General features: G+C 42.7%; 1 protein-coding gene across 1 annotated transcript in view; it reads right to left on the bottom strand.

The window, feature by feature from the left end:
* Positions 1 to 25801, bottom strand: part of COL4A2 (collagen type IV alpha 2 chain) — a 252511-nt gene that overhangs the window by 18423 nt on the left and 208287 nt on the right. Inside the window, exons 30-39 of the mRNA XM_075852496.1 lie at positions 20518 to 20739; positions 19613 to 19774; positions 16849 to 17019; positions 16457 to 16600; positions 13791 to 13916; positions 13503 to 13684; positions 12976 to 13039; positions 12805 to 12879; positions 4452 to 4559; positions 1095 to 1202 (exon numbers count right to left, since the gene is read on the bottom strand). Coding sequence (XP_075708611.1) covers positions 1095 to 1202; positions 4452 to 4559; positions 12805 to 12879; positions 12976 to 13039; positions 13503 to 13684; positions 13791 to 13916; positions 16457 to 16600; positions 16849 to 17019; positions 19613 to 19774; positions 20518 to 20739 — 1362 coding nt within the window. The remainder of the gene's footprint in view (positions 1 to 1094; positions 1203 to 4451; positions 4560 to 12804; positions 12880 to 12975; positions 13040 to 13502; positions 13685 to 13790; positions 13917 to 16456; positions 16601 to 16848; positions 17020 to 19612; positions 19775 to 20517; positions 20740 to 25801) is intronic.

Genomic DNA, 25801 nt, shown 5'->3' with positions numbered 1-25801 from the left:
AATAAAACCACTTTTTGGGCAAAAAAAGTAGTTTTATTTGATTTTGACTGTAATTATTTTATTTTTTTTCAACAAACTTTATTTAACTGATTGACATTTTTTTTTTAAGTCCCACCAGGGGACTTCACTATGCGATGTGCCGATCGCATATATAATGCTTTGGTATACTTAGTATACCAAAGCATTATTGCCTGTCAGTGTAAAACTGACAGGCAACCTGTTAGGTCATGCCTCCGGCATCGCCAAACAGGCAGTTGCGGAAGACAGACCTGGGGGTCTTTGTTAGACCCCCGGCTGTCATGGAAACCCGACGGCGACCCGCGATTTGTTTGCGGGGGCGCCGATCGGGTGACAGAGGGAGCTCCCTCCCTCTGTCAAACACATTAGATGCCGCTGTCACTATTGACAGCGGCATTTAATGGGTTAAACTGCCGGAATCGGAGCGCGCTTCGATTCCGGCAGTTGCAGCAGGAGCCAGGCTGTGTATAACAGCCGTGCTCCTGCCGCTGATCGCGTGGGTACACTGGCAGTACCCGCGCCATCACAGGACGGATATATCCGTCCTCCTGCGCGAACTAGCAGCTGCTGAGGACGGATATATCCGTCCTTCGGCGTTAACAACGGTCAATGTGTTTTGAGTGCGCCATCTATTGGGAAAACGTGGGCATTGCAGGGAAAGGGGAAAAAAAAGGAGGTTTTTACTATGATTTGGACAAGTTCGGCGGGCCGGATTAAAAAGCCTAACGGGCCGTATGTGGCCCGCGGGCCGTAGTTTGCCCATGTCTGGCGTAGACTGTATACCCCTCTTCCCCCACATATCAACTCCAGTTCTAAGAGCAGTTTGGGAGTGGGGGCAGTAAAATGCAAAAAAATTTGCTAAAACATTTGTGCCATTTATTTGACAGCTGCAATAGTACTTTTACTGTAACTGAGGTCATATGGGAAGAAGTTACTATTTGGAAAGAAATGGATCTATCAATGATTGTGTTAAGCAAAAAAAAATACTCGATGGGAGTTTACTGAAAGAAAAGTTCATTCATTCACAGCCTCTCATGTTTTAATATTAAAATGTAAGAACTGTGCTTAAGTTTTACCTTGTTGGCCAGGCAAACCTGAAATACCAATACTTCCTTTTTCACCAGGAATGCCTGGGAAACCAGCATCACCCTGTGCCCCAGGTAAACCCAGAAGTCCCGGTAAACCTAAGGAAAAAAGAATTAAACACAAGCATTATACAGTTCAAAGAACCCTACTAATAAATGGATATACAGTGCATTCGGAAAGTCTTCAGACCTTTTTCACTCTTTTCACATTTTGTTCTGTTAAGGCCTTGTGCTAAAAAAAATATAATTAAAGTTTTTTCCCCATCATTCTGCACTTAATACCCCATAATGACAAAGTGAAAACAGAATTTAATTTTTTTGTGCAAATTTATTAAAAATTAAAACCTCAAATTTCGAATGGACATAAGTATTCAGGCCCTCTTTCTATGACACTTGACATCTCTACACCTTGATTGGAGTCCACCTGTGGTAAATTCATTTGATTGGACATGATTTGGAAAGACACACCCCTGTCTATATAAGGTCTCACAGCTGACAATTCATTTCAGTGCAAAAACCAAGCCATGAGGAGGAAATAACTGCGTGTAAAGATCAGAGGATTGTGTGGAGGCACAGATCTGGAGAATGGTAACAAAAAATATTTTCTGCTGCACTGAAAGTTCTCAACAGCACAGTGGCCTCCATAATTCGTAAATGGAAGACATTTGGAACAACCAGCACTCTTCCTAGAGTTTGCCGCCCCACCAAACTAAATAATCAGGGGAGCAGGGCCTTGGTAAGAGAGGTGACCAAGAACCCAGTGGTCACTCTGGCTGAACTCCAAAGATCCTGTGTGCAGATGGGAGAAACTTCCAGAAGATCAACCATCACTACAGCATTCCACCAATCTGGGCTTTATGGCAGAGTGGCCAGAAAGAAGCCTCTCCTGAGTAAAAGACACATGAAAGCCGCCTGGAGCTTGCAAAAAAGCACCTAAAGGACTCTGACTGTGAGAAACCAGATTCTGTGGTGTGATGAAACCAATATATGACTTTTTGGCCTCAATTCTAAGCGTCATGTCTGGAGGAAACCAGGCACTGCTCATCACCTGCCCAATACCATCCCTACAGTGAAGCATGGTGGTGGCAGCATCATGCTGTGGGGCTGTTTTTCAGTGGCTGGGACAGGGAGACTGGTCAGGGTTGAGGGAAAGATGAATGGAGCAAATTACAGACATATTCTTAATGAAAAACTGATCCTGAGTGCTCTGGAGCTCAGACTGGGCTGAATGTTCCCCTTCCAACAAGACAATTACCCTAAGCACACAGCCAAGACCACACAGGAGTGGCTCAGGGACAACCAGGGCCGCACCATCCATGAGGCGAGATGAGCGCCCTGCTGCCTTTATAAGTCTATAAGGGGGCGGCGGCGCCACTGAAACCAGCCGCCGCCACCCCCTCCTGCACTATAATTGTACCTGCGTTTATAGGACGGAGATACAATTACATGCATAAGCGCTGAATGGTGGGGCTTCCGCGCCTCGCTATTCAGCGCCTTTCAATGATGTAAGCGGCGCGATGACGACATGTCGTTGATTGACAGGGAAAGGCAGCCTGCCAATCAGCGCCTTTCAACGATGCTACGTTGAAAGGCGCTGATTGGCCCGGGCAGAATGACTTGCCCTGCCACTCAGCGCCTTCGTTCAGTCCCAGCAGACCTGCTCAGAAGAGAGAAGGCCTGCATTGCAAGAGGACGGCATGGGAACGGGTTTAGGTGAGTATGTAAAGTTGTTTTTTTTCCTGTTAAAAGTGTGAGGGGCTATATGTGGAGCATTATCTACAGGGGGGCTGTATGTGGGGACTATATGTAGGGGCTATATGTGGAGCACTACCTACGGGGGCTGTATGTAGGGGCTATATGTGGAGCACTACCTACAGGGGGGGCTGTATGTGGGGCCTATATGTGGAGCATTATCTACAGGGGGGTCTGTTTGTGGGGGCTATATGTGGAGCACTTCCTACAGGGGGAGCTGTATGTGCTGTCCCAGCAGACCTGCTCAGAAGAGAGAAGGCCTGCATTGCAAGAGGACGGCATGGGAACGGGTTTAGGTGAGTATGTAAAGTTGTTTTTTTTCCTGTTAAAAGTGTGAGGGGCTATATGTGGAGTATTATCTACAGGGGTGGCCATATGTGGGGCACTATCTAAGGGAGGGCTATATGTGGGGCACTATCTACAGGGGGGCTATATGTAGGCCACTATCTAAAGGGGGCCATATGCGTGGAACTATCTGTAGCAGGCTATATGTGGGGCACTATCTACAGGGGGCTGTTTGTGGGGCACTATCTACAGAGGGGTCTATGTAGGGCACTATCTACAGGGGGGCACTATCTACACAGGCACTATGGGGACAGTATCTACAGGAGGCTCTATAAGGGACACTATTTATGTGGCGCACTGTCTACAGGGGGCTCTATGTGGGGCACTGTCTACAGGGGGCTCAATGTGGGGCACTGTCTACAGGGGGCTCAATGTGGGGCACTGTCTACAGGGGGCTCAATGTGGAGCACTGTCTACAGGGGGCTCAATGTGGGGCACTGTCTACAGGGTGCACTGTGTGTTTAGGACAAAGTCTATGGTGCTATTATAATCAGGGACACAGTGGTTCTATTAGAATTAGAGGTGCAGTGTATGGCGCTATTATATTTAGGGGCGTTGTGTGTGGCACCATGAGAATTTTATCTAATCAGTACTGTAGTTACAGTATGATCTGCAGTGAGAGAATGGGTGGTATGATTTTTTTCTTTGTTAGGCTGCTAGTGCAGTAATACAGCCATGGGGATGTCAATCAAGATCTGGGGGGAGGGGGGGCCATTTCAATTTTCGTCTCAGGCAGCAGAAAAGCTAGAATCGGCCCTGGGGACAACTCTGTGAATGTCCTTAAGTGGCTCAGTCAAAGCCCTGACTTGCACCCAATCGAACATCTTGGTCCCCATCCAACCTGACAGAGTTTGAGAGGATCTGCAGAGAAGAATGGCAGAAAACCCCCAAATCCAGGTGTGCAAACCTTGTGGCATCATATCCAAGAAGACTGGAGGCTGTTATCGCTGATAAAGGTGCTTCAACTGAGTAAACGGTCTGAATACTTATGTAAATGCAATATTTTAGTTTTTCCATTTCAATAAATTAGCAAAGGTTACTAACATTCTGTTTTCACTTTGTCATTATAAGGTATTGAGTGCAGAATGATGGAGAAAAAGTTTTTTATTTATTTTAATTTTAGAATAAGGCCTCAATATAACAAAATGTGAAAACATTAAAACGGTAAGAAGACTTTCCAAATGCATTGTACTTTAAAGACAGCAACAAATAAAAGCACACATAAATTGTTACTGTCTTTTTAAACAATACCTATGTTGCCACTTTCTCCTGGTTGTCCTGTTTCTCCTTTCATTCCTTCAATGCCTGTAAACCCTGCATATCCATGGATTCCCTTTTCTCCAGGTCTTCCTCTAAATCCTGTAATCTCAAAATAATCCAGTTATGTACTTCGTTCATGTAAATCATGTGCAGATTATAAATAAGATATGGGAAATATTAAAGATTTATTGTATACTGCCAGTATCTCTCAGTATTAAAGAGGTTTTCCATGAGCGACATTTATGACATATCCACAGGATATGTCATAAATGTCAGATAGATGCGGGTCCCACCTCTGGGACCTGCACCTATCTCTAGAACGGGGACACCCTAAACCCTGTTCTAGCTTTTTGTGCTCATGCTGACTCCCGGCCACTTCCTGATTACATGGTCGGGACTTGGTCACTAGTTACAAAAACATCGTAACTCACTGAGCTACGCTTTTTCCGTAACACCCATAGTAGTGATTGGCAGTTACAGAAGCAGCGAAGCATGCGAGCTACACTGTTTCTGTAATTACTATTCAGTTCTATAGGAGTTACATAAACAGCATAACTCGCTGTTTCCATAACTCCCGAGTCCCGCCCATGTAATAAGGAAGTGGCTGGGAGTCAGCTTGAGCACAAAAAGCTAGAACAGGGTTTAGGGGGCCCCATTCTACAGATAGGTGCGGGTTCCAGAGGTGGGACCCGCATCTATCTGACATTTATGACATAACCTGTGAATATGTCATAAATGTCCCTTATGGGAAAACCCCTTTAGCTAACATTTATGCAAGTAATTTTTTCTAATTCTGAATTTGCTGATTTCTTGTCTGCCAATATGTTGCTTCTAAAGTTAGCAATTTATTATCTTTACAATATGAATACGTCATTCTAGTACTAGATATGCAACAGTGATAGAGTGTTACTCGGTGGGGAAGGGCTCAGGGGACCCCAAATTCACGAGATAGGTGCGGATATGCCATACATGTCTAAAATAAGAGTACCCCTTTGAAGCAGTTTGACCTTAGTTTTTTCCTCCCTGCCTTCCAAAAGCCATAATTATTTTATTGTTCTGTCGATATAGTCGTATGAGGGCTTGCTTTTTGCGGGACTTCTTGTAGATTTTCACAGCACCATTTATTGTACAATATAATGTAGTGGGAAACTGGAAAAAAATTCTTTGTGAGGTAGAAGTGGGAAAAAACAGCGATGTCTCCATTTTTGGGTTATTTCGTTTTTACGCCGTTCACCATGCAGTAAAAACGTAATTAGAATTTTATTCTGCGGTAGTAAATAATGTCAATATATATTTACAGTAAGAAAAAACACTTAGGTTAGACTGTGAAGTTGGAAATTCTTTATTTCAGGAAAGATGGATGCCCTGGATAAGAGATGATCTTTAAAGTCCATGGGCTCTTAGATTTTCTATTTTTTCTGCAAATAATATTTTTTTTGGGTTCGTTTTTGTTTTGAAAAAAAATAATTATTCTGTGGGTCAATAAGATTACGGCGATACCAAATTTATATAGCTTTTATGTTTTACTACTTTTACAAGAAAAAAAATGATTGTTAAATATAAAATGTGTCCTTTGTCGCCATATTCTGAGAGCCATAACTTTTTTTTTCTGTCAATCGAGTGGTATGATGGGTTGTTTTTTGTGGGGCGAGCTGTAGTTTTTACTGGTACTATTTTGGGGTACATGAGACTTTTTGATCACTTTCTATTCCATTTTTTGTGTGGGAGATAAAGTGACCAAAAAACAGTGATTCTGGCGTTTTATTTTTTATTTTGACGGCGTACACCGGACTTTTATGGACGCAGTGATACCAGTGATGATCTTTTTTTTTTTTTTTACATTGCGCTTGGGGGAAAATAAAAAAAGTGTTTTTTGTAATGTTTAATAAATTTTTTTTTTTAGATACATCAATTTTTTTCAATTTAACTGTATAGAACTTTTTTTTACTAGTCTCCCTAGGGGACTTGAACCAGTGATCGTATATAGTTCGTATATAGTACCCAAAGGCAAGTAAAGATCAAGTGTCTTACCCATAATGATGGTATGTCTTGTATGCCCAGGAAATGTGGGGCATCTCCTGGGCATATAAGACATACCAACTGTAACGTCCATGGCCGCGGGCCGTCGGGTTTACTCACCTCCCGACGCCCGCAGCCATGGATCCGTGAGCGCTGGTCCCTGTCTCCTTCCTAGGAGACGCCAGCGCTCACTTCGGCTCCGTCCTGCTGTGTCCCGTAGGGTGCGCGCTCGCTCGCGCACGGCCTTAAAGGGCCAGCATGCGCACAAATGATTTTGTCATCATCATCATCTGCCCTGATTTCCTGGTCTATAAGAAGGCCCCAGGCCTTCTGATCCTTGCCTGAGTGTTGTTAGTCTTTCCCAGTCTGTCTCGCAATGGTCCCTTAGTGTCTCTCGTTCCAGCTGTTACCCGTGCCCTGTTACCGTTCCTGTATTCCGTATTGTTCTAGATCCTGTGCCTACCAGCGTTTGAGAAGTGTCGTCTGCCACGTCCAGAGTCTTCTGCCACGTCAAGTGTCTTCTGCCACGTCAAGCGTCCTCTGCCACGTCCAGTGTCCCCCGCTTCATCGGATACTGCCCGCCACGTCTGGCGCCACCTGCCGCACCAGCCTCCATGTGTGCTGAAGCCACAGCCACCTTCCGGACTATTTCAGGTACCCAAGCATTACTGTCTGCCATTGTCTTTCGCATAGACTGTGACCTGGTCAGCTGCATCCCCGCTACGGCGGAGCAGCCTAGTGGGTCCACATACCCTGTGTCCGTGACAGTACGCTCAGGCCGTGTTCGAGGAGCCGGGTCGAACATCCTCTGCCGCAGCCACTTTGTTGACCCTCAAGCAAGAAGGCTCCACAGTAGGGGAGTATGCTATTTCCTTCCGTACCCTAGCAGCCGAGCTGGAATGGAACAATGAGGCACTGGTGGCGACCTTCTGGCAGGGACTGTCCTCTCACATCAAGGACGAACTGGCAGCCACCCGGGTTGATATGAGAATCCGGGAGCGCTCTCAAGAGGTTCGTCAGGAGAGCCGGGCCCACAGACCAGCACCCTCTGTCCAGAGACCACTATTGTCCACTCCTAGTGCGCTACCTGAAGAACCCATGCAGGTAGACAGAGTCCGGTTATCTGAACAGGAGAAGCAGCGCAGACGCTCCTCTGGACTTTGTATGTATTGTGGCCTCAAGGGTAATTTTGTGCGCCAATTCCCACAGAAACCGGGAAACTCCAGTACCTAGGGTTGATTGTAGAGGCAACTCTAGGTGGAACGTCTCCAAATGTTAAAAGCTCTTCCAGATTATCGATAACTGTGGCCATCGTCACCGGACAGACATCACATCCTTCCTCCGCCTATCTTGATTCTGGAGAGGCTGCTAATTTTATCCAGCAGGATCTAGTGGATCGGTTTCGACTACCCACAGTCCACCTGGAGAGACCCCTGGCAGTTGCCTCTGTGAATGGTCTACCATTGCCTAATCCGATCATGCTCATCACTGAGCCGTTGACACTACGGGTCGGAGCTCTTCACTCGGAACAGATCACCTTCCTGGTACTACCCAAGGCTATCAACCCTATCCTGCTGGGTCTGCCATGGCTCCGTCTTCACGCCCCGACACTTGACTGGAATTCTGGAGAGGTTCTTCAATGGGGTTCCAGATGCCATAGCCATTGCCTGTCACAAGTCCGTCCTGTTGTGCCCCCGCTGCCTCAGTCACTTTCCAGCCTACCATCTCAGTATGCCAGTTTTGCGGATGTCTTTTGCAAACGAGAGGCTGAGACGTTGCCTTCACATCGGAATTATGACTGTCCCATTGAACTGGTTCCCAATGCTTCTCTTCCCGTGGATGAGTATATCCTCTCTCCTTGCCAGAGACTTTATCGATGTCAGCCTATATCAAGGAGAACTTGGAGAGGGGTTTTATTCGGGCAGGCTTCTTCTTCGTTAAAAAGAGAGATGGATCTCTCCGACCTTGCATTGACTACCGTGGTCTCAATCAGATCACGGTCAAGAACAAATACCCATTGCCACTTATTTCCGAGCTGTTTGATCGCATACGAGGAGCCAACATTTTTTCCAAGCTAGATCTGCGGGGGGCCTATAATGTAATCCGGATTCGCCAGGGTGACGAATGGAAGACGGCATTTAACACCCGCGATTGGCACTACGAATACCTAGTGATGCCCTTCGGACTGTGTAACGCTCCCGCAGTATTTCGGGAGTTCGTTAATGATATCTTCCGAGATCTCCTCTATATGTGTGTTGTAGTTTATCTCGATGATATTTTAATTTTCTCCCCAGATCTGATGACCCATCGGAGGCATGTTCGTCAGGTTCATCTGCGACTAAGAGAGAATCGCTTGTATGCCAAGTTAGAAAAATGCACCTTTGAAAAGAGGTCTTTGCCCTTCCTGGGCTACGTAATCTCGGATCAAGGCCTTAAGATGGACCCTGAGAAGCTAAAGTCTGTCCTGGAATGGCCACGTCCTCAAGGCCTAAGGGCCATAAAACGGTTCCTGGGATTCGCCAATTTCTACCGGCAGTTTATTCCGAACTTTTCTTCTCTGACGGCTCCCATCTCTACCCTTACCAAGAAGGGTGTGAACGCCAAGGTGTGGACTCCAGAGGCAGAGTCCGCATTCATTAGCCTCAAGAAAGCCTTCACTTCAGCTTCAATCCTCCATCACCCTGACGTATCTCGGCAGTTCTCACTAGAAGTGGACGCTTCCTCTGTTGGTGCAGGCGCACTTCTGTTCCAGAGGAGCTCCAAAGGAAAGGCAGTTGTATGTGGCTACTACTCAAGACTGTCTTCCTCTGCTGAGCGCAATTACTCCATTGGAGATCGGGAGCTACTGGCTAGCAAATTGGCCCTGGAGGAGTCGAGACATCTTCTAGAAGGCGCAGCTCACCCCATCCTGATCTTCACCGACCACAAGAACCTCACCTACCTTCAGTCCGCTCAAAGACTAAATCCTCGTCAAGCCAGGTGGTCACTGTTCTTCACCCGTTTCCAATCTCTGCTTCACTACCGTCCTGCTGACAAGAATGTGAGGGCCGATGCCCTGTCAAGATCATTTGAGACGGAAGACATGGTGAAGTCCCTTCAGACTATCATAGACCCATCCTGCGTTGTCACCGCCAATCCTCTGCAGCTTAGAAATATCCCTCCGGGGAGAACTTTTGTTCGGTTGGCAGACAGAAAAAGAATTCTCCGCTGGGGACACAGTTCTAAACTAGCTGGGCACGCTGGTGTCCGTAAAACCCAAGAACTGATTGCTCGTCACTTTTGGTGGCCCACGCTACCTAAAGATGTTCTGGACTTTGTCTCTGCTTGCACGGTGTGTGCCTCTAATAAAGTGACTCGCTCCAAGAATGCCGGCCTGCTTCAACCTCTGCCTGTACCCAGTGCCCCCTGGCAGCACATCGCAATTGGACTTCGTCACAGACCTTCCTCTCTCAGCAGGATGCAACACCATCTGGGTGGTGGTGGACCGGTTCTCTAAGATGGCACATTTTATCCCGCTGACCGGCCTACTTTCTGCTCCCCGACTGGCGAGTCTCTTCATTCAGCACATCTTTCGCTTGCATGGCTTGCCTCTTCACATTGTGTCCGACCGGGGGGTTCAGTTTACCTCTAAATTCTGGAGAGCCCTCTGTAAACTCCTGGATGTGAGATTGGATTTTTCCTCTGCCTATCACCCCCAATCCAATGGGAAAGTTGAGAGGATCAACCAGATCATGGAGAATTATCTCCGCCACTTCATCTCTTCACAGTATGATAACTGGGTACAGCTTCTTCCATGGGCCGAGTTTTCATACAACAACCACACAAGTGAGTCCACCACTTCCACTCCGTTTCACATCGTGTACAGTCAACATCCCAGAGTTCCTCTTCCTGTGTCGACTTCATCTCAGGTTCCTGCTGCTGACTCTGCATATGGGGACTTCCTGCAAATCTGGCAACAGACCCGGTCCTCTATTTTGCTGGCAGTAGATTGCATGAAGCGAAAGGCAGATACTAAGAGAAGAGAGCCAGGGACTAAAGTCTGGCTGTCCTCTCGGAACATTCGCTTGAAGGTACCCTCATACAAGTTCGCTCCCAGGTTCCTTGGTCCTTTCGAGATTCTGCAACAGATCAACCCTGTCTCCTATAAACTGCGGCTGCCTCCTACCTTCAGAATCCCTAACTCCTTCCATGTGTCCCTCCTGAAACCAGTGGTCCTGAACTGCTACAGCAAGACTTCTAGTTTCACAGTTGCCCCCAGCGGTCCCTCTGATGTATTCGAGGTAAAGGAGATCCTGGACCGCAGGAGGGTAGGAGGAAGGACTTTCTATTTGGTGGACTGGAGAGGGTTTGGTCCTGAGGAGAGGTCCTGGGAGCCAGAAGAGAACCTCAGTGCTCCTGCTCTCATTAAAAAGTTCCTCCCTCGCTCTGGCCCCAAGAAGAGGGGGCGTAAGAGGGGGAATACTGTAACGTCCATGGCCGCGGGCCGTCGGGTTCACTCACCTTCCCGACGCCCGCAGCCATGGATCCGTGAGCGCTGGTCCCTGTCTCCTTCCTAGGAGACGCCAGCACTCACTTTCACTCCGTCCTGCTGTGTCCCGTAGGGTGCACGTGCTCGCTCGAGCACGGCCTTAAAGGGCCAGCGCGCGCACAAATGATTTCGTCATCATCATCATCTGCCCTGATTTCCTGGTCTATAAGAAGGCCCCAGGCCTTCTGATCCTTGCCTGAGCGTTGCTAGTCTTTCCCAGTCTGTCTCGCAATGGTCCCTTAGTGTCTCCCGTTCCAGCTGTTACCCGTACCCTGTTACCGTTCCTGTATTCCGTATTGTTCTAGTTCCTGTGCCTACCAGCGTTGGAGAAGTGTCGTCTGCCACGTCCAGTGTCTTCTGCCACGTCAAGCGTCTTCTGCCACGTCAAGCGTCCTCTGCCACGTCCAGTGTCCCCCGCTTCATCGGATACTGCCCGCCACGTCTGGCGCCACCTGCCGCACCAGCCTCCATCCGTGCTGAAGCCACAGCCACCTTTCCGGACTATTTCAGGTACCCAAGCATTACTGTCTGCCATTGTCTTTCGCATAGACTGTGACCTGGTCAGCTGCCTCCCCGCTACGGCGGAGCGGCCTAGTGGGTCCACATACCCTGTGTCCGTGACACCATCATTATGGGTAAGACACTGGATCTTTACTTTCCTTTGGGTCACTATTTTTATTGATTGAGTTTAGAGGGTTTGTTTCCTCTATATGATAGTTCGCATACTAGTCCATGTTGTGTTAGTTCACTACATGTTCTGCTGACAAGCACTTTGGGATATATACTATCATTCTATCTCCCCGCAATCTTGTGACTTAGTGCCCCTTATTAGCTATTTTATACCCATTGACGTTTGTCATTCAACATCATAGCGCTTTTCCTGATATGGTTATACAACTTTTCATATGTGAGACTCTTTTTGCTATTTGATGTGGATGATTTTGTATGTAGCCCATATACAGTTATTAATTTAAATCCTCTGTGTACAGTTTTTATATTTGTTGTGATTTAATAACATTTTGACTTTTTCTACTTTTTTAATATTGGTAATAGTATATGACTCCTTTTTTCTGTGAACATATATTCTTTACTGACAAGCATAAAATGCATTTTCTATTGGTTTGTGGCAGTTTGAGAGGAGAACTGAGCATGTGTATCCTCGCTTATTCAGCTCAGTAGCGGGACATGCAGATTACTATACTGATTGTACAAAAGAGAAGAATTCCAGAGCACTGGACCACGGATGGGTGCACGCCTCAATAGGACCTGGTCCACGGTCCTCAATATTGAGCAAATGAAAATAGACAAGCAGGCAGCACTTTCAAAAAGACAGCTTTAATCACCCGTGCAACATTTCAGTACAACAATACCTTTCTCAAGCTTGAGAAAGGTACTGTTGTACTGAAACGTCGCACGGGTGATTAAAGCTGTCTTTTTTGGAAGTGCTGCCTCCTTGTCTAATTTCGATTACTATACTGATTGAACACCAGGGGGTGCCATTATAATGTAGCAAACGGAATATCTCACAACTGGAGCATTTTTGCAACATAAGGTAAATTACAATAATAATTTTTAATGCTGAATTATATTGCTATAACATTTAATACTGAGACAAAACCTTTAAATAATCAACTGCTCACAGAAGAGAAAAAAGATAAGAGATGTGTTTAGATTATGTTTTTTGATGCACCATATACTATACTATACTATAACAAGTATCAATTTTCCTAAAATGAATGTTAAGTTTTCATATGCTTGCTTTTGTACATTGGTGGACTATTTCTCTAATGAACATACCTGGTAACCCACTCTCTCCTGTCAGACCCTTGATTCCTCTTCCTCCAGGTATTTCTATAGTTTCTCCTCTTTCTCCTGTGATGAGGAATGCAAAACGCCAATAAATTATTATAGATGATAAATTAATGTTATTGTTAGTTCTAGGAAAAAACAACTCTAGACATAGCTTACCTTTATCTCCAAATGTACCTTTTTCACCTGAAAGGCCGAAAATACCAGGCATACCCTTTGAACCCTGCGTGTGAAAGTAATGAATGAGTGTTCTGAAAATACTCAAGCCGTAGTAACATGACTCATTGTAATATGTTGGAGTGATCCCAACGATTCTTTTGTTCAGCACCTGTGATTGAGCTTTTATTATTTGTTATGTGGGGACCGAAAAGTATTAGCAGTGTACTCACTGCAGTATGCGAGTACACTCGTTAATATACATTCCGGTCCCCTGTCGCGCTGATTATGAGATTTTCTATTAAAATCTCAGAATCAGAGCGTCAGGGGACCGGAATGTATAACCCTTTTAATGTAGTTGTTCCTGAGCATTTAATCCTAATATGGTATTAACAACAGGACACATATGCTCATATGTTCCAAATGCTACTTTTATAATTTTGTTTCATGGAGAGTGACTGGTGAAAACGCCAACCACTTTCTTTTCGTTTCCTGATTTTTAAACACACTTGCTACTGAGATGTACTTACTCTGGGACCTGTAAATCCCGGGAATCCACGAATGCCTGGTGGGCCAATGTCGCCTGGAACTCCTGGAAATCCAGGGTGCCCAAATACTCCACTTTCTCCTTTTTCACCTTCGTTATAGTTAGGCATTCCAGGTAAGCCAGACTGTCCAGGTTGCCCAGGATGACCCGGCATACCTTTAGATCCTAAAGAACAACACACATTTAGTAAATTAAAGTTGCAAGTTATATAAGTGAAATAAATTATATTTATTTTCAGGATGCATAATAATATTACATTTAGCATCCTTACCTTTAAGCCCTGTGAATCCTTTCAGTCCTGCAGAACCATGATCTCCTTTATGTCCCTTCATCTCTATTAACATTTCTGGCTTCATTTCAGGTTCACGTCCTGGTGGTCCGATTTCCCCTCGAGTACCTCCACAATGAGAATAAAACATTTTTCTGTTAATGTACTTTGGCTCTATGTTTAGGCATTTGACAATTTGTAAAGCTGCAATAGAAATCATGAAAATGCAAGCAAATGGTTGAAGAAATGTATTTAAGGGCTTATTTAGACTAACGTGATATACGCCCGTGCGTAAAACTCACGACATGTCCGATATTTGTGCGTTGTTCGCGCATCACGCACCCATTGAAGTTAATGGGTGCGTGAAAATCACGCGCAGCACACGGAAGTGAATCGCGCAACAGCAGTAAAAAGTACCACGTGCTTTTCTGTTTACAAACATACAAACAGAGTGTCATAATCATGGCGGCTGCGCGAAAATCACGCAGCCGCGCATCATACAGGGCTGACACACGGAGCTGTTATGTACCTTTTGCGTGCGCAAAACGCCACGTTTTTTACGTGTGCAAAACGCACACGCTCGTGTAAATCCGGCCTAAGTTTAACAATTTTCCTGCATGGACTATGTTCTACAAAGCACCAAAAAAAAAAAAAAAATCTATGGCGTTGTACTAAATCTATGGTGATATAATTTTTTTTAAATACTTATTTTTATTAGAATTTTTTCAACATACTAAGAGAACTGTGTATAATTTAAAGTGCAAACGCATCACAAGAGATGTAAATACATGTTCTGACACAGTCAATTTAACATGTGCATAAACTACATCAGAACATATACTAAGCCTCATAATCACCATATTCTAATAAAGCTCAACAATTGCTGATCTAAGACCATGAGACTCTCAAACAGTTACCGATAGTGTCCACATGACCTCTCCCAATAACATTACTTTTACTTCCTTTTCTCCATTAAATACTGTAGCAATCATGTCTGTAAAAATGACAATACACTGATACACTCAAATCCCATACAGGGACTAATAAAAATTGTTAAAAATAGTTAAATAAAGTATTCAGCATTTGCCCAAAAAAAATATTAAAAGTTAAAAAAAAAAACTTTTCCCATTTTTCCTCTAAAGTAATGAACAAAATTAGTATTGCCATGTCCATAGAAGTCCGAACTATTAAAATATAACATTATTTATCTGGCATGGTGAATGCCATAAAGAAAAACAAATAAAACACCAGAATCGTGTAATGAAAATATTGTATGTTTAAAAATTGTACCTGTAAAAAACTACAGCGCGTCCCACAGATCTCTCAATCGACAAAAAAAATAAAAAAGTTATGGCTTTCAGAATTTGGTGACACAATTTTTTTTTTTTTTTAAAACAAATAGTTTTTTATTTGTAGAAGTAGTAAACCATAATAAAAACTGCGTACATTTGGTGTCGCCATAATTACATTGACCAGCAGAATAAAGTTAAGTTGTCGTTTTACGGTGAAACATGTATAAACGAAACCCATAAAAACAATGGAGGAATCACAGTTTTTTCCAATTCCACCACACAAAGAATTTTTTATCAGTTTCCCAGTACATTGTATGGAACTTTAAATAGTGCCAATATAGACTACGGCTCATCCTACAAAAAATAAGCCTTTACACCACACCATTGATGGAAAAATAAAAAAGTTTTGGCTCTTGGAAGGCAGGGGATAAAAAACGAAAAGACGAAAAATGTCTGTGGCGCCAAGTGGTTAAAACACCAAAAAGCAAAATAAATCTTTCCACCGTGTCTATACTGGTCTCGATGATTGAGGTCTTAATATTCTTATAAACCATAATGCTCACACCTCTTGCAAAACCTCAAAATACAGCATGAAAAGACTAATCCAAGGTTTTGTGAGAATTTTCAACTTATTTTTTGTTAAGTGAGTTTCCACCAATACAAATCTAGCAGGGTTATAATTATTGAGTAAATTAAATATCGGTATCCTTTTAATCCGATCTTTAATACCTCTAATATTGGGGTCTGATCGGGGGTCTGGATTAATTTACGGATATGGTCTGGGGTCTGAATTAATTTAGCAGTCTGGTCGAAAGTCTGAATAAATTCCGGCATCTGGGCTGGAGTCTATGCAGCTAATGTAGTTGCCACTTGTAAGGAGGAGGAGGAGGGGGAAGGGACTTCGTCCAGGATTGCCTGGTCGTGGGAGATCATTCAGTCTGCAGGAGCCAGAAGCAGCAGCCAGCACTGGCTTACTTAGCCCCCCTACACACCTACTGTCTCCCCCTTGGCCCCTGATAAAGCCCTGCCAATATACTATTTCTGTCCTGCCCCTTTCAGAGAGCCCTTACCATTTTGCGTCTCACTCCTGCTCCCCTCCCGCTGATCTCCATTGCATTCCCACAGTAATGAGGGGGGGGGGGGGCTAGATTCCTTGGATGTATGTGGCCCAGAAATTCCTAATGGCAAAACTGGAAGCATGAAATGGATATGCTGTTCCAAAAGCCAGTGATTCACCAAGAGAAGATTAAAATGCAAAGCATATTAATCTCTAGCGTGATAGATAATCAGAGTTACCTAATTATTACTCACGCAAAGCGGATGAAAGACAACAAGCAAAGGTGTGGTAGTATTTAGCCCATAGTTTTTAGAATTTACCTTTTGTGCCTGAATCTCCTGTAAGGCCTTTAATCCCTGGTGAACCAACATTGCCAAATTCTCCCTTAGGTCCACTCCATGCAGGTCTTCCTTTCTCTCCTTTCATTCCTTCGAAACCTGCCATGCCAGGTGAACCTTTTGTGCCTATTTTAGATGCAATGGTAAAAAAAAGTTCACACTGAGGTAATAAAGAACCAAACCTTGGGAATTATTGAGACTATATCAATAGTTTAAGGAAGAGAGTAGAACACATGAACTGAGAATCTTTTCAAAGTACCTGACAAAAAAGATTACAGTCAGTTATAAAAACAATAACATTTACAAAAACACTAGAACACTTTTTGTTCAGTTCACAAAAAGAATAAAATTACACTGAGATTGATTTAATTTACCTTTTGTACCAGGGTGTCCGTCCATCCCAGTCAAACCAGAAAAGCCTGGCTCTCCTGGTCTTCCCCTTATACCAGTAATGCCTACATTTCCTCCATCTCCTGGTTGTCCTTCAATCCAGGATAGTCCAGGCTGGCCTTTTACACCTTCATCTCCTCTTGGTCCTGGAGAACCTGTGTTGTTACAATATCATAGAGTTACAATGCAGTTTGTGCAAATGCAGTTACAATGCAAAGATACTATAAGTTATAGAATCACCATCCTTGTGCATAGATTAGGTTTAAACTAAAGTATATCATAAGTATACTTCGGGGGATACATGCCAACATCTATAAGGGGTCTTTAATTTTATTAAACTCATCTAACACCCATTTTAAAGGTTTTTTTTTTTTTTAGTTTAGCTTGTGTACAGAGATAATACTGGTAAGGCAGGTAATGAGTGCCAGTTATTACAGAAGTAAATCACTGAACACGTTGTAAATCCATTATTTAATTTGTAAAAAGAAAAGGCAAACGCATGTCTTTGTTCTCACTTTGTTCTTTATTATGATTAGAAAAAGACCATCAAAAATGTAATTACAAAGTGTGCTCCGTTGATACAACTTGCACTGCACTCTATTGCTAAGTGGTCCCAAGAATTAACATCTGATTACTAATTACCTTATGGACAGAATTAATTGAGGGACACATAATCTGTATGGCCCAGTTTGTTGACCTACAAACCCATGTACTCTTCCTCCTCCAACATGACCACCTCTGATACCAGAACTTACCTAGATCAGCTTGACCTTCTTTGCTTCGAGTTCTGAACACCAACTCACTTCAAGCACCCGCAACACATTCTCTCATGCAATCTTAGCCTTTCAATTGAATAAGTCTCCTAACACACATGGTCTACCTGGCAAATGATAAATGCACTATAGGGACCTCAATTTACAGCAGCTTTTTACACAGGCCATCAGATCTAGATCCCCACTTTCCTCCATGTGTGAATTATACCAATAACTAAGCCCAGGAAAAAATACCTGCACTGATTATTGGACCATTTAATCTCCCACCTCTAAATAGAGGTAAAGATACTGAAGAAAATCCTTGCCATCAAACTTGCCAATGTCACTTTTAACATTTTCTATCTGGACAAAGCTGGCTGCATGCTTGAAAAGTCTACAATTGAATAGGGAATGAGCTCTAATCACATATTGAGAGCATATCCTAGGGAATGGAACATGTGGCATAATATATTTGGCGCAATGTGCTATGCAAGTTAGACACAGTTGTCTTCTTTACACCACCTCATGGTTGGAGTGCATGTGCAAAAAAAAAAAAAAAAGGCACACATATTTTATAAATTTGGCGGATTCTATGACTCTTCTTAGCCATGCACCTTTCTCGCAACTTTCGAAGTGTCAAAAAGTGTCAAAAACACATAACACATTTAGAGCACAGATTGCATTTCATTTTGGCACAATTTGTGATACAATTCTTGCGTGTCGGATGTTTAAAAAAAAGCGAAGCCAAGGCCCATGTCGCCCCTCCATTAACCCCCATTTGGGAAATCGCCAGGACTCTGCGGATATTTTCAGAAGTGGACCTAGCCGGTATGAATCCCATTTGGTCTTCATGAATCAGGGGAGTAATAACATTGTTGAGCCTCTTTGCTAAAATTTTGGCCAAGATTTTCGAATCAACATTGAGAAGAGAAATGGGCCTATAAGGTCCACACTCCACAGGGTTTTTATCCGGTTTCAACAGCACCACAATCGTAGCTTCATATAAAGAAGTTGGTAAGTGGCCAATAGAGAAAGCAGTATGAAACATTCTCAGCAATTCTGGACCCAAAATATCTACATATTTACTATACACTTCCAGGGGGATACCATCAGGTCCAGGCGATATCCCGTTAGACATGTCCTTTAGTGCAACCAATATCTCTTCAAGGGTAATTTCCACGTCTAAGAAATTCTGATCTTCCGTAGTCAATGACGGGAACGAGATCTAGGTATTCCCTTAGATCTGTTACAGGGTATTCACTATGGGATTTATATAGGTCATCAAAAAATCTATAGAATATATCCACTATTTGTTCTGCCCTATTAAGCACCTCATCATCCTCTTTTAGGATCTGTAGAGTAGCCTGTGAAGATTGATTACTGTGTACTATACGAGCGATTGATTACCTATTTCAAAAGAATGTTGTTTAAGGAAGAATAGGTTTCTATCACTCTTCTCTTGGAGCTGAAGCAAATATCTCCTGCCCGCCTGTAACCATGCTATCCTTCTATCCTCTGTAGAGTCAGACAAAAAATATGTCTCTAATGTTTTACATGACTCAGCAAGGTCGTTTTCTATTCTATGAGTCTCCTTCTTTATAAAAGAAATAGTGGATTTCAAGCATCCCCTCAAAAAAGCTTTTAGGGTATCCCACTTTAACAACAGATTATTTTCAAACGTTGAATCTCCAAAAATTGACCCAACTGGTCCGGTATATGATCATTGGTGCCAACTAATGAGATATAGAATGGAGGTATCCTCCAATTTGCCTTGCTCACTCTTCTATCATACAATTCCAGTTCTGCTAGCAAAGATGCATGATCAGAGGCATTATGGGATACATATTCAATCTTAGAGACCGTAAGAGCCACTGAGGGAGAAGCTAATATATAATCTATCCTGGACAATGCCCCTCTAGAGGGAGTGAAGCAGGAGAATTCCATCTTATGTGGGTGACTTCATTTTTATATTTAACAAAAAATTTTCTAATCTCACCTAGAAGTCCAGGGGATCCGACTGTTCCTATTGTTCCCTGTTTTCCTGACATTCCAGGAAATCCACCGTTACCTGCTGGTCCTGGCAAGCCTGGAGAACCAGGAATTCCAGGATCACCTTGAATACCTTTCAGTCCTGGAATCCCAGGTATACCATTGATGCCTAGGGAGAACAGTATAGTAACCAATATAAGTAGCAGAAATGTGTAATGTAATCAGTACATAAACACGCATTACCATCTCAGTAAATGTTAAATAAAGTAAACTATTTTTGGAAGTAGTGAAAGAAATACAGAAACTCAATAATTGCATGATTGGAGTTTGAGGTTGAAATGTTTAGCAATAGTCTGGCATCACAGTGGTCCCTTGGATATCAAATATGTGTTAGATTGCTCAATACGTGTAACGGATTCAGAGATTTGTTCTGATTTCATATTTGGAGTCAAGAATTTGTTTACAGAAAGCTACCATACACATTCATTGGATAAGCCTTCTTCTGGATCAACACTATAGAAACTACTTGATATTATTTTTCAGCCTCACTACAGCTAACCATACACAGACATCATTAAGTATGAAGCATAATGTCCTTGGTCACTAGCTTTAATATGTGACATTGGTTTAGCTTTCGAATTCTAGAATTCTAAAATTAAAAAAAACACCTCAAAATTACTTCACATAATGAATGGATATTGTGGACTGAAGATGTAGCACGCGTCAGATTACAATTTGCCACACTCTGTAATCAGTTTTCTATGCAATCCTCAGTGGCATGCAATACATTAAGAAATATTTACTGTAGGTTTAAGTGTACTGTTATTGTTTCATGCTGCTTCAGATGTTTTTCTAACATTTTCTGTAAATGGTATAAAGAGATGAAGAGCAAAAAAACTAAGAGTTTTGTACCTTGTAGTCCTGATAATCCCGGTTCGCCTTGTTTGCCTTTTGGACCTGGGAAACCAGAAAATCCAATATCTCCCTGAGTTCCTGAAGGAGCTCCCAAAACATCACCTGGACCACCTTTCTGCCCATCAAATCCTTTTACACCTGGATTACCCTTAAGGCCAGGTAGCCCAGGCAATCCTGGTAAACCAGGTGTACCACGGTCTCCTCTTCTCCCTGGAAATCCTAAAAAAGAAAGAAAGATAGTGCTATGGCTAAAATTAAAATTAAACACTTAAAGCATTATAGTGCAAACAATAATGTAATTTACCTAAGCTTCAAGGTGGCTAGTTAGTGTTAGATTATTTATATAATGTATATTAAATGACGAAGATAGAATTATTGATCAATGCTAAGAAAAGAAGTGCTATGGCATCCTACTGAAATAAATAGTGTTGCCTAGGGTGTGTGGAACCCTTTTGTTGACCCTAAATTGAGCAATTGGTTGGGGAGGAGAGAAGTGCTAAAGGTAGGCAGTGATATGGGGGCACTATAACTGACTTTTCTGGGAGAATAACCTACCTCTATGGGAGCCTGATGGATGTTACTGTTACTGGCATGTTCAGCCATGGCAGAAATTTTCCGCTGCAGATTTTGCCGCAAATTCGTGCCAATTACGCAACGAATCTGCAGCAAAATTTGCATATTTGACAGGTAATTCAGAAGTTGCGGATATCACAGCGGACTTGCCGCAGATTTCAGCCTTTGCAATGCAAAGCCTGAAGTCCGTAGTGAACATTTGCTGCATTTCCGCTGGTGCCCATGCATGCTGCGGAATAAAAATTCTGCACCGCAGCCTATTTTCCGCAACAACTTTTTCTGCATCGTCTGCACTAAGTTACCTAAAAAGCCATAGACAATAATGGAAAAAAGGTCTGCTGCGGATTTCCACTGCGGACCGTCCACTGCGGAATTCTACAGCAATTCCGCATGTCTGAAAATGCCCTTATAAGGGCATTGTAGCTGACTTTGTTATGAAGGTTGTTATTGTCAGAATCATTTCTATACACTGTCAAATATCTAGATAGAATAGTAGATCAAGTGTGGTAACAAAGTGTGGCATGGTAGAGAGATTCTGTCATTGTGTTTTGGGTTATAATCAATGCTAGTTTGTAATATATTATTTTGGGCATTCAATTAAATGATGTTTTTTTTTTACTGTAGATGCTACCCCCCTTAGGAAGCGTGCTGTCTTAAGCGAAGTTCTCACCTCACATGAAGAATGGTGCACCCCTGCTTAAAATAATTGAAAAGAAATCCTTCACCAAAAAGTATTTTTACAAATACGCGGTTTAACCCCTTCCGACCACATCCATTTTCGCGTTTTAATTTTTTCCTCCCCGCATTCCAAGAGCCATAATTTTTTTATTTTTCTGTCAACATAGCCGTATGAGTGCATGTTCCGGGACGAGTTGCAGTTTTTAACGGCACCATGTATTCAAAATTCTTTATGGGGTGGAATAGAAAAAAAACAGCAGTTCCTCTATTGTTTTTTGGGTTTTGCTTTTACAGCATTCGCCCGGGGGGGGGGGGGGGGGGGGTTGGAGTCTTGTGTTAGAGCTTGTTTTTTGCAGGGCGAGCTGTAATTTTGGGGTGTATATGACTTTTTGATCACTTTTTATTCATTTTTTTGGGGAGCTAAGGTGACCAAAAAACAGGAATTCTATTTTGGACAAGTAATGTTATATTACAATAAATCAGACTTTTTACAGAGACAACAATAGAAATTATTTATTACATTTTTTTACATTACTTTTAATATTTTCTTTTTTCTATATTAGTAAAATCTTTATTTAACTCCTTTTGACAATTTCTTTTTAGTTGCAATAGGGGAGTTGAACAGGCGATCGTTAGATCGCTGGTACAATACACTGCAATACTTATGTCTTGCAATACTTATTTATTGCAGTACTTTGTACTTTTACCTCTCTTATTAATAGGGGGGATCAAAATGGCAGACCTGGGGGCGTTCATAAAGCAATTGGCCACGTCGGGGTGCATTGGGAGGACTAAGGGGGCTCCCCTTATTCTAACGGCTTAGATGCCACAGTCGCTATTAGGGCACGGCCAGACGTGGCGGAATTTTTCCGCTGCAAATGTTGGTGCAGATTTGGGGCAATTACGCAACGAATCTGCACCAACATTTGCATATTTGACAGGTAATTCAGACGTTGCAGATATCACAGCAGACTTGCCACAGATTTCAGTTTTTGCATTGCAAAGGCTGAAATCCGCAGTGAAATTCCACTTCTTCTCCGCAACAGACAGTGCTTGCTGCGGAGGGAAAATTCTGCACCGCAGCCTATGGTCCGCAGCAGAGTTTTCCGCAACATCTGAACTAACTTGCCTAAAAATGTATTGAAAAACAACTGTGAAAAACGGCCGCTGGAGAATTCCACTGCGGACTGTCCGCAGCGGAATTTCACAGCAATTCCGCCACGTCTGGCCGTGCCCTTAAGCAGCCGGGATCAGAGTACAGTGAGGTGTCAGCTGTAATATATGTAGTGCTCCTTCCCAGCTATGACGTACAGTTATGTCAATTATGAGGAAGGGGTTAATATAGCTAAAATGGTAGTATTTCTTGTTCCTTCTCTGTTCTCTGCTCAGTGCCAGTTTAGCCTTGATCTGATCTTATAAATGTGACAGACTGGTTGCAAAGAATAAACTGTGTGGCAGCCCTCATTTAAAGTGAATCTCCGCCTTTTAACATTATTACTGACATGATTGGACATTAATTCCATTAAGTCCAAATTGTTATGCTTATTAATTTTTTAATATATCTTTATATTGGTCGAAGCTCTGTTTTTCTGATACGGAGCTGCAAAACACCTGCATGGCTACCGCTAGAGTAAGCATGGGAGATGACTGCATACTGTCTTATCATTAGGATCTAGGTATAACAGTATGCAGTTAGCGCCTAAGCTTCTGCTAGTAGCAGCTGCATGTAGCCAGCATGTTATGTTTTACATTTACATCTTTAAAGCCCTATGTGAAGCTTGTTATCAGAAAAACCATAAAATAATTTAGCACAGAATGGTATTTAATTCATTTTAAAGAATTAGGATATGTTCAAATGGAGTGTTTTCAGCTGTTTTTCGGGCTGTAAACGTTCCAAAAAAGGGTTAAAAAATCGGAAGCAGAACACCTCCAAACATCTGCCCATTGATTTCATTGAGTTCTGTTCCAACAGGGTGTTTTTTACGCGACCGTTTTTCAATTTTTTTTATAAACGGCGCATAAAAAAGCACCCCATAAAAAAGTAGTGCATGTCACTTCTTGAGTCATTTTTCAATGAGTCAATAAAAAAAACAGGTACAAAAACGGCCGTAAAAACAGCTCCGTATTTTCAGCCGTTTTTTCTTAACCGTGTGAACATAGCCTAAGGCTGTGGACATCTTTGCAGACATTTTTTTTTTATTGCATTGCATGTATTTTATTAACCACCATATGACCAAGGCCTGATTTACACGAGCGTGTGCGTTTTGCGCACGCAAAAAACGCAGCGTTTTGCGTGCGCAAAAGGCACTTAATAGTTGCGTGTGTCATCAGTGTATGATGCGCGGCTGCGTGATTTTCTCGCAGCCGCCATCATTATGACACTCCGTTTGGATGTTTGTAAATAGAAAAGCACGTGGTGCTTTTCTGTTTACATTCAGAGTTTGACAGCTGTTGCGCGATTCACGCAGTTCGCACGGAAGTGCTTCCGTGCGGCATGCGTGGTTTTCACGCACCCATTGACTTCAATGGGTGCGTGATGCGCGAAAAACGGCGAAATATAGAACATGTCGTGAGTTTTACGCAGCGGACTCACGCTGCGCAAAACTCACGGACTGTCTGCCCAGCTCCATAGACTAATATAAGTGCGTACGACACGCGTGAAAAGCACGCGCGTCGCACGCGCGTATATTACGCTCGTGTAAATGATGCCCAAGGGTAATTAAAACCTTCATGACCAGACAACACTTCACAGGTTTGGTATGCTTCATATTAACCAAAAATAACTTTTTTAACAACATAACAGCATATCTAAATTATTTTTTCACACTTTTTTTGTAAGCACAATTAGGGCTCGTCCACACGCTCCGGAATTGCCGCGCTTTTTCCGGCCGGAATTTCGGTCGGAAAAAAGCATCAGAATACAGTAGCAGCATACTGGATGAGATTTAACAAATCTCATCCACATGCTGCATGAAATTTCCGAGCCGAAATTGACCTGCGATGCTTATTTTTCAGACTGCAGCATGTCAATTCCTGCTACGAAAAGTGTGCAGAATTGCTGAGTTTTTCACAGATGTCTCCATATTGAGAAAAACCCAGCAATTTACACACCATTTTCTGCCACAAAAACCGCAGCAAATGGTGCGTTTTTGCCGCAGCGGAAAGCCTTTGACTTTCAACAGAATTGCTGCAGAAATTTTCTGCAGCAATTTCGTTGTGTGTGAACAAGCCCTTAAGGTTTTCTTTAAAAAAAAAACACTTTTTCTTTTTTACAACAGTATATTTTTCAAATAACTACAACTTTCGAATTGATTCCAATTTTTCTATTTAATGGTGATAACACTGACCCTACGTATGCAGGCATTTTGATATGTGTGACACTGCTACGCCATCTTGCAGAGTTCAAAAGTAACAGTGTCTGTTCTGTCTTCCAGCTTGCATTTTTGCCAGGGTTCATTTTCTGACACTACAGTATATTGTATACAAAATGCAAAATCAGCCCCACAAATAATACTTTTGTGGAGGCATTCTGGCTGTTATTGTGGAACTGTGAAGTTCATTTGCTTAGGGTTGCCTAGGAGAGGAAGTTCTTGGTTAAAAGTTTGTAACTCACTATGTAATGCTAGACACCTTAGGGTATTATTCGAGAGGTATGTTATAGTCCTGACATGTCGTTCTTTTAACAATTTTATTGGAAGATTGTAGAAAATTTAAAAAATTGGAAATGTTTTTACATATGTGTATATTTAGTAGTACTTTTACACACAGGTAATGTTTTACTGAGAAAAGTAAATCCAATATTTATTCAGCTACTTAAGCTGATAATGGGTGTAACCCATATGTATACTTTTTCCCACTTCTTGACCATCTTATAGGGTCCTTAAACCTATGCTGTACATTTTAGCTTCCAGTTTGCATTTTTTGCCAAGTTTAATTTTTGCACACCATGTTGAATGCCCAATAGAGGCAAAACACGAAATTACCCCTACAAATGTGACTGTTGACAAATTTAGACACTTCAGTGTATTAT

This window comes from Rhinoderma darwinii, chromosome 2 (assembly GCF_050947455.1).
Source record: "Rhinoderma darwinii isolate aRhiDar2 chromosome 2, aRhiDar2.hap1, whole genome shotgun sequence".
NCBI classification, from domain to species: Eukaryota; Metazoa; Chordata; class Amphibia; order Anura; family Rhinodermatidae; genus Rhinoderma; species Rhinoderma darwinii.
This window is presented reverse-complemented; position numbering and strand designations above follow the sequence as displayed.